At 41.6% G+C, this 10,069-nt stretch overlaps 1 protein-coding gene across 1 annotated transcript; it reads right to left on the reverse strand.

Moving 5' to 3' along the window:
- Positions 1–2,085: 2,085 nt before the first annotated feature.
- ZNF572 (zinc finger protein 572) lies at positions 2,086–9,614 on the reverse strand. The gene is made up of 3 exons (XM_025993438.2): positions 9,457–9,614; positions 7,360–7,471; positions 2,086–6,717 (listed from the first exon to the last, which is right to left on the reverse strand). The coding sequence occupies exons 2-3, from the start codon at positions 7,436–7,438 to the stop codon at positions 5,213–5,215; spliced, it is 1,584 nt and encodes a 527-aa protein (XP_025849223.2). The 5' UTR covers positions 7,439–7,471; positions 9,457–9,614; the 3' UTR covers positions 2,086–5,212.
- Between the last annotated feature and the right edge of the window lie 455 nt (positions 9,615–10,069).

Below are 10,069 nucleotides of genomic sequence, written 5' to 3' on the forward strand. Positions count from 1 at the left end.
CGTTCACCCAGTCCATAAAGACTTTTAATGCCAGTCATTTAATTGTTCTGCATCCCCTTGGTGCTTAAATAATCTTTTGTAAATTCCAGTTGGAATTTGAACCTTTGTTGTCATTTTCTTTTTCTTCTTGAATACTGCTCATAAAGCCAGAGTATATACATCAAGGCAGTTCAATGGAATAAACACATATCAAGTGTCTACTTTGTGTCAGGCACTGTGCTTGGTGTTAGGAGTAGAGCACTGCACCAAGTAGACACAGTACCTGTCATTTGGGGGTTCAGAGTTTAATGGAGAAGACAGTAGCATACAGGTAATTAAGGACGTGCTATGCATCCAAAAAAAAGCAAGTAAATGTTGTATCAGAGGGTAAGAAGATATAAAGTAACCTAGAGGTCAAGGAAGGCCTACCAGAAGAAGTTATGCTTAAGCTGAGGTTTGAAGAATTAGTAGGAGTGACCAGGTGTAGCCTCTGGTGATGGTAATGACCACACCTTACATTTCTCCACTACCCCACCCCCCAACAGTGTGGCAGTAAAACATCGATCCCTGCATCCCTGCAGCTGACAATACAAGTTTTTCACTGAATTGTGGCTGGCAGTAGGATGGGCAGGATGAGGATTCTAGTCTTCTGAGCGGTGTCACCTGGTATTTTTGTAAGTTTCCAGTGTGCTTTTTTTTTTACATCAATTTTACAAACAAAAAGGTATTCAACCACTTGCCAAACCTGAATTTACCTTCATCTCCTAGATTTGGGGTGCACTTCGTTCTCTGAATCAGGTGACGGGAGGTACTGCACTAAGTAGCCAGCCCTTTTCCCAACCATTATTTCCTCCTAGTACTTCACAATTGTGGGCATCATTATCACTACCCTAGATCTTAGAGCAGCTTCTAGCGCCATCTACTGGAATTGTGCCTGCGACCCAGGAGGAAAAGTCCAAGTAGTTCTTTTTTAAAAAATTTTTTATTTAAATTCAATTAGCCAACATATAGTACATCATTAGTTTCAGATGTAGTGTTCTCTACACTCAAGGAACTGACAGTCTAATGGGAAGGCATATGCTGGAAGAGCATATTCTTGGGCATTAGCATAAAACATGTGAGCATTGGACATCCACTCTGTAACTACTGAGAACCACTATGTGCAAAGCACTGTGTCTAACTTCACTAAGCTTGTGTTTTCACAGAGCAAACTTAACCCATTTTAATATACTGTTATTTCTAGCTTCCTGGATTATCAAATTATTAGATTTGAAGACAGAGGGTTCAGCATAAATTATAGTTCAGAAGTTGGCAAGATGTCAGTCATCTGAAAAGCTGCACAATTTTCCTACCTGTCTTTACTTACATTTCCCCCTCCCAAGGTCATATGAACTTCTAAACACATATTAGGCATCAAGTAAATTTTTGTTGAATGAATGACCAACCATACTGCTTGAAAGGAATTATATAAACTCAAATACAGAATCAAGAAACAATAACAGTTTTGTCACTACCATGATTTCAGAAAGTGAAACGGGCAAAGATGAACACGCTGGACTACAATGTATGAGGGGCGATAGTCACAAATCATATTCCACTACCTGTCACCATCAATGAGGAAATTCATACAGCACTAAGGAAAAGACGCATTTGGTAGATCCAACTTGGATGACTTGGAATGATGGGAGCAAATCTTCACCTCAGGTACTATGATAAGAAACTCACTGTTTGCATGCCTTCTGGTAGACTCTACAGCAGGTAGGGAGTGAATTTACCACTACGTTTGTGAGTATATGCATTGACATGGATTTCCTCTTTCTATTGAAAGGAAAAAAAATATAAGCCTCTTCTTTGAGTAGGAAAAAAAGATAGGAGTCTTCCCTTTAGTTAAAAAGAAACTATGAAACAAATCACTTAAATAAGAATGCTTTACTGGGGCGCCTGGGTGGCTCAGTGGGTTAAGCATCCACCTACAGCTTAGGTCATGATCCCAGGGGTTTGGGATTGAGCCCCACATCAGGCTCCCTGTTCATGGGGAGTCTGCTTCTCCCTCTGCCCCTCCCCCTGCTTGTGCTCCCTCTCTCTCTCAAATAAATAAACAAAATCTTTTTTAAAAAAGAATGCTTTATTCTTTGTGCTGGCAAGAAAAATAAAGAATACAGAATATTTACTTCTTGGGGAGCTAAATAAGAAAATCTACCTGCTGATCAATGAAATTGAGGCAAAAGCATCAAATATTATTAACTATTATGTTCTCCTCATAAGTGACAAATCTCTCTTCTGTTTTCTTAGTTTTCAGTTTAAAGAGACAATAATGCTTACTAAATCGTTTTACTCATGGAGCCTATCTTAACCCATCTAAAATGTGAACATATATGATTCTATAGACATAGATGTTTATAGACATTGAGGTTTGTGAAACAGGTTTTCTATAATCATGGCCAATTATAAAACATAGAGTAGGTGATGCTGATAGGATATAAATTATACCTGTTGTTAATCTCTTCAGACAGGAATTAACTTAAGTTGAACTTGCTATTTTGTTCTTTCCTGACTTAAACTGAATCCTTTAAGAATGACAAAAAAATCCAATTAGCCAAATCAAATAAATGGGTTTTCAAAAGCCTGCAAACTTGAAACCCTATATAGTTATGTGCTTTTCAAGCCTTATTATGCAGAGTTCCTGAAGTTGGTCATAAAGAATTCACAAGTAGGACTAAGTTGGGGTAGTACTGCTACTTCTGCAAATATGGGGAGGACATTTTTCAACTTATTTCAATCAATAATAACCAATTACCGTGTATTTAGACATAAGTACTGTGCTAGCTGCTTTGCAAACATTTATTTAATCTTTACAGAACCCCATGAGACAGCCATTATCCCTGCTTTACAGATGAAGAAGCAGGTAGAGTGGCTACTTGCCACACATACTGTGGTTGGTGATGGTACACCGCCCCAAAAGCTCCTGCCTTGCCTCTGAATTTTGGCCTCAATAGCAAATGCCCAAATTTAATTATCAAACAGTAATCAAACTCTTAGTTGTCTGTGGTAAAAAGTTACTGAAAACAATTGTCCTCAGATAGTACAATTGAAGATAATTTGGACAATCCTTCCTAACATACAAAGGTAAAAAGAAGCCTAGGTGAGGGTCACATAAAAGCCAATGCCACCCAATTATGTTCTCCCTCTTTTCAAAAGCAGAAAATCACCCCAAATGCTTCTTAAGTCTTTTGTTAACTTTTGCTTTACTTTTCAATCCTATAACAATACAAAATGACGTAACTGCCTCACTAGTATCAGGCATACTACAATCATGAAAGAAGAAATATTCCCCATGCAATTCAGTTATCTGCCGGCTACAGCCCTTTGCAGCAGCTCTAATGAACCCTTTCTGGCTCTACATTCCTAATCTGTATTCCACACAGTCTTCATAAAATATAGTTTGAATCCAAAAATGAGACTAGAAATCCCGAGCAATTCAGGAGTCTCAACGTCCCTACACATCTACTCCTTGCACTGGCAGGAAAAAATAGGGGCTAGGAGCATAGGAAATAACTTAATGCTTGATAAATCCTCATTCCCACTGGACAAACAGGGAAGATCCACACACCCCGTAAGTCAGGAGGCAAAAGAAAACCATCAAGACTGGAACTAAGGAATCTCAATAGCAAACTGTCCCTGCACACTGGCTCAGATGCAGAGGGTTAATTATGAGAAAAAGAACCAGGATCTGATCTAACCAAGAATTATGTAATGAGAAAACTAAGGGGAAAAGACTATTGGTCAAAAATTCTTAAAACAGAATTCAAGAATTCTACCTCTTAGTCTGGTTTTGGCCAAGACCATGGCATCATATCACTAGATTACCAAGACAGCTGAACATAAGACATACAACCATTAGGATGGGCCAATCTCTCGACCAAGTACCTCTATCCCATTTCTACTCTACGTTGCAATTCTTCTTGGAGAGCAGAAACCTCATAGCACATTTCCTACAGTCTTATAAGAAATATTTATGAGTCTGCCAAGAATAACCATCTTGAGGGATGCCTGGGTGGCTCGGTGGTTGAAAACTGCCTTCGGCTCAGAGTGTGATAACCCCGGGATCAGATCCCACATCGGGCTCCCTACAGGGAGCCTGCTTCTACCTCTGCCTATGTCTCTGCCTCTCTGTCTGTGTCTCATTAATAAACAAAATCTTTTTTAAAAGAGTAATAATATTAAAAGAAGGAACTTTATATGATATCCCATACAGCAGCAGCCACCAGGTATGTGTGGCTCTTGAGTGCTTGAGTGGTTAGGGCAACTAAGGAACCAGATTTTAAATTTCATATGATCTTAATATAAATTTACTTAAATATCCACATGTGGCTAGTGACTATTGTATTCGACAATACAGTTCTAAATTCAATGGTTTATTTTCAGCAAATAAAAATGCATTTAAAAACTGAGTCTTGGGCAGCCCGGGTGGCTCAGCAGTTCAGCCCAGGGCATGATCCTGGAGACCTGGGATCGAGTCCCATGTCAGGCTCCCTCCATGAAGCCTGCTTCTCCCTCTGCCTCTCTGTGTCTCATGAATAAATAAACAAAATCTTAAAAAAAAAAAAAAAGACTGAGTCTTGGGCAGCCTGGATGGCTCAGCAGTTTAGCGCCACCTTCAGCCCAGGGCGTGATCCTGGACACCCAGATCGAGCCCCACGTAGGCTCCCTGCATGGAGCCTGCTTCTCCCTCTGCCTGTGTCTCTGCCTTTCTGTGTCCCTCATGAATAAATAAAATCTTTAAAAAAATAAAAAAACTGAGTCTTTTCTTAAGACCTACCAAAACAGCCAAGAAATCACATTAATTGTTCAAAAAGAATCTTTCTCTGGATAAATCCCTGAGGCCAGTAACAAATTATTGCCACCCAATCAGGCAAGAGGAAATAGGAAAATTCAAGGACTAGCTCAGATTCAAGCTCTCAGATGTCCTTATTTCCAGGAATTCTCTTTATATTTTCCTTTCAAGCGATTCCAATTTTACCTCAATCAAAAAACATTTCTTCTCATTCATTGGCAGCATCTCTCACTGGGCAGATGTAATGAACAGGGGACCAGGGCCTTCACATTCTCTAACCTGGGAGGTTAACTTTTTTCAGACATTATGGCAAACACACCAAAAAAACTTCACAGCAACACCTTAATTGTAATGGTCCAGTAAGAAAAGGAAAAAATAAATACAAACAGGCTTTGGGACTCAAGAGGAAGATGGGTTTGGGACCGAAAAAGAGATGAGGGCTATTTCCCCTGGACAGTTTTTCCAAGTCCACCCATGAGGAAAAGCTTCAACTTCAGGAGACTCGAAAGACTTTTCTATGTGAGTTTTCCGATGCTGATTGAGATAGGCACTTCTGCTGAAGCATTTCTCACAATCACTGCATTTGTAAGGTTTTTCTCCCATGTGAGTTCTCCGGTGCCTGATAAGATTAAAGCTCTGACTGAAGCACTCACCACACTCAGGACACTTGTAAGGTCTCTCTCCTGTGTGTGTCCTTTGGTGAATCACCAGGGTGGAGCTCTGACTAAAAGTCTTCCAACACTCTGAACACCTGTAAGGTTTTTCTCCCGTGTGTGTTCTCTGATGTCTAATAAGATGGGAGCTGAGGCCAAAACGCTTTCCACATTCGCAACATTTGTATGGCTTCTCCCCAGGCTGGATTCTGCAGTCTTCTATCACACTACAGTTCTGATTCAAACTTTCTTCATATTCAGAACTTTCATAGGGCTTTCCTCCTGCATGGGTTTTCCGGTGTGTGATTAGGTTGGAACTTCGACTGAAACTCTTCCCGCATTCTGTACACTGATATGGTTTTTCTCCAGTATGAATTCGCTGATGCTTTATGAGAGTCGAATTACAACCAAAGCTTTTTCCACACTCAAAACACTTGTAGGGTTTCTCGCCTGTGTGTGTCCGCTGGTGGCGAATCAGGCTAGAACTCTGACTAAAACTCTTTCCACAGTCAGGGCACTTATAAGGTTTTTCTCCAGTGTGAATCCTCTGATGTTCTATCAGGACATAACTGTGGCTGAAGCATTTCCCACAAACAGGACATTCATATGGTTTTTCACCAGTATGTGATCTGTGGTGCTGAATAAGGTGGGAGCTGCTACCAAAGCTCTTTCCACACTCAGGACATTTATAGGGTTTCTCTCCCGTGTGAGTCCTCTCATGGATAATTAGATGGGAGGTATTGCTGAAGCTTTTCCCACATTCAGCACACTGGTAGGGCTTCTCTCCTGTGTGTGTTCGCAGATGTTGAATCAGGTGAGAGCTGTTACTAAAGCATTTCCCACACTCAGAGCATTTATAAGGTTTTTCTCCTGAGTGGGTCCTCTGGTGAATACGCAAATGGGAACTGTTGTTGAAGCTTTTCCAACATTCAGAACATTTATAGGGTTTGTCTTTGAAGGTTGAATTCTGCTGGACAGAGGCACTGCAGTGTTCCCCTGGGTCCCATCCCCAGTGACTGGGTTTTTCTTCTTTTCCTGTAGAATTTCCCTGATTCTCTGACTTGCCATCATTCTCATAGGAATCATTACACCAGATCTCATTTCCTTGGGACCATGTCAATGGAATTTCTTTTGTATCCTCATGCTTACAATTTTGCAGACCATCTCCTTTAGACCATTTTGAGGCTTTCTCTTTCTCTGCCTTGGAGTTATGGTGTTGAACAGTTTCCAAATTATTCTTACTTTCACCTCCTGTAAGAATAAACAAATATTCTAAACATATTCCCTAGTCTCTACCAGGGAAAGAAATTCTGAATTGCAGTGGAAGGGAGGGAATAACAAAGTAAAAACTTAAAAATTCTTTTATATTAAAAAAGTGTTTAAAGCTAGTTTTACTTTTTCTACTGTTGATTAGAAGCAGGTGAATTTTTTTGTGCTTAATAACAGTAAGGAAGTATTTAAACAGCTATCAGCAATTGCCAAAAGGGATTACTGATCTAAAAACATTAAGCTTTATTCTAGAAGACTTAAAAAAGGGGATCTGAGTAGGGAAGAAACTGAATAAGACACATTCTAAAGTGAAAACTTGGCAATACTTTACTTAAAATCTGAGAAAATAGAGAAATAACAATGATACCTACTATTTATTAAGAACAATAGCTTGGCATATAGTATCTCATTAATCCTAAAAAATATGAGACAGATATTTATTTTTCTTAAAGATAAGAAAATTGAGGTTATAAAAGTTAACATAGCTTGTAAGCAACAGAGCAGGAATCAAATTAAAGTTTGTCCCATTCAAATTTCCTGTTCTTTCTACACAACCTATAGCACTCCATGGTACATCTTACATTGAATTTCCAGTGGATTCAGATAATCTTCTTGATCCCTCACCTGTAAAAGGGCTTTTCAAACTCTCCCTCTCCTGGAAGCCACTAGAATCTGAGACCAACAGTTTTTGCTCTTGCTCCATCAGTGGTCACAGCCAAGGTGGGGCTCAGAAACCCTGTGGAAGGAAACAGGTTATGCTTGGGGCCTTGGCTAAAATGTATTCTTTCTCCTCCCCAACCATTGCAACCTAACAACCAGAGGCACAAAATGTTTTGTGCACCAGACTGAAAAAAAGAAACATGGTCTTTATAAGTCTTTTTGGAAAGAAATCTTATCTCAGATGCAAGTGTTCTGCATTAAGGGTTAACCCAATTTACTACTTCTAAGGAAATAACAATAAAAAAATTAAATCTTAACATTCAAGTCTGAGGCACAAACTTCAAAAACAGAATAAACACTAATACTCATTGTTTACTCAGAAACACTTTTAATTGAAAACACCAAGGTATTTTTTGGGAAAGGTAACAATAACAAGACTAAAAAGAAAAAGAAAAGGGATATGAGGGTATAAGAAGCAGCTAAAGAGAAAGCACCCTGTTTAGAAAGAATAAACTGACCCTTGACAGAGGATGAAACATTTGAACTTCAATTTCAAAAGAAAGTTAGAATTTATATAACCAGTAAAAAAAAAAAAAAAAAAAAAAAAAAAAAAAAAAAAAAAAGGAAAGGAAAAAGAAAAAGGATAGGATAAAGCAGAGCTAGAATGATTATAGCCGATAACCCCTAAATATAAAAGGGAAGCTAATGAGGGAGCTCTTCCTTGACTCTTTGTCTATTATAATCACAATATCCCTTTTAGGCTACACTTATCTTCTGGAGCCAATTACAATTCTTGACCTACTATTAGGGGCTGATCCATCACTGGAAAGCAGATATATGTGTAATTGCAATCCATTTCAGGATATAGAGAACAGCATTATTTGGGAAAAACAAGAGCCTCAAATAAGGATGGCACACATGGAAAACAAACAAACAAAAAAATCTGGTTTTGGAAGAATATTTTAAAAGGTGTAACTTTCACTTTACCACTGCCTATTATGTGCCAGGAAGTGAGCTAAATACACATATTTCTCATTTGATTTTTACAATAGCCCTTGGAGGTCTATGACCAATTACCCGCACGTAGATGAAAAAAGACATTAAGAAACTTTCCCAACGTCACACAACCAGAAAGTAGCAGAGCCGACTTCAGTCCCAAGCCTGTTCGGATGCGGACTTTCACACTCTAATCCACTGCAGTAAACCAGAGCAGGAAGCGGAGCTGGACATAAGCCTAAACCGCAAATAAATCTCGAAGAGGACCTTTATTTTGGAAAACATTAACTGGATTTAAAAAAAAAAAAAAAAAGATTTGCTTCTATAGACGTGATACCAAACGGAGCTGGCATTCCCTAAGCACCCGCAGCAACTACGGATTTGTTACAGGAAAAGATAGAACTAGTCTAAATTACAAATAGCCCTAGCGTTTGGGGGGGGGGGGGGGGCACATACCTAAAAGGGGCAAAAAAAAAAAAAAAAAAAAAGGAAAATTGTTCACAGGGAGCACTATGTTTTGCTATCTGAGTTATCTAGTTCCAACCGAGTCTTTACAAACCAAGTACAAGTCAGGGTAACAGAGCCCCGTGCAGCAATTTTCCTGCTCAGAAAGGCTTAACTTTGGTAGTTGGGGGGGGGGGGGGGGAGGGGCTCAGGAACACTGGCTCAGCCAAACGGTAGCAAACTCAGGCCACAAATGGTATTGCAGGGCCGTCCCCGAGATGTCACCCTGCAGAGAGGTGCTTAGGATAAAAAAGTCTTCCCGAGAAAATGCACGGCCTGAAGCTCAGCTTTAGGAACCGTGGGCAGGTGGCAGAGGCTGGGGCGCCCCGCGGGGGTGCAGGTCCAGGAGGCCAGATGCTCTTCAGCCGACAAGCTCCTTTAAGGGTCGACGGGGGGCGCGGAGGGGGGGCGATGGGGGGGGTGGGGGAGGGGAGAGCCGCTGGCCCTCGGCCCCTCGCAGCGCGCGACCCCTCTCCGGGCCGAAACGGCGGTCTGCGTGGTGCAGCGGCCACTCCTCCAGCCCGCAGCCCTTGGCTCCCTTCCCCCCGAGAAGGGACTCACTGTTCCGGGGGCCACACGAGGCGCCCAGCACCCCAGCAGGCCCAGCCGTCCCGGGGCAAGGAGCCCCCACCTCCTTCTGACCCCACCAACCCGGGGTCCTAAACTCTCGGGCCCGGAAGACAGAAACCGGAAGCCCCTCTAGCCGCCCCCCGCAAGGCTCCGCCGGGGCCCCTCTAGGAAGCGGGGATGGCCGGGTCTCGTTGGCCTTAACTCTTCGGGTCCCGGACCAGAAGGAGCGGGCGGGTGGACGTCGTTCCCTCCGCTGTCTGACGTCTGTCCGCTTGATTCTCACGCCTCACGCCTGTCAGGCGCCTTATACTAGGGCCCCGATTGGAGCGAATACTTTCCCTTGCCATCAGGGCATCGTTGGCTTTAACGTCACCAGGACAAGAAAAATGAATGGAGCATTTATTAAGCTCCTGTGGTTGCCACTGCCACCGCTGTGAACGGGAATATATATTTAGCTCTGTGTGCAACAGTTGGACGGCTAACGCATCCACCCACGCACAAAACGATCAGTTTACAAGGAGAAAGATTTAAACTTCTGGTCTTTCATTACAGAGAAAACGCAAGGCAATCCCTTCGTCTCCCCCATATCCCATATCGAGCCCAC

Source organism: Vulpes vulpes, chromosome 13 (genome assembly GCF_048418805.1).
Source record: "Vulpes vulpes isolate BD-2025 chromosome 13, VulVul3, whole genome shotgun sequence".
In the NCBI taxonomy this organism is placed as follows: domain Eukaryota; kingdom Metazoa; phylum Chordata; class Mammalia; order Carnivora; family Canidae; genus Vulpes; species Vulpes vulpes.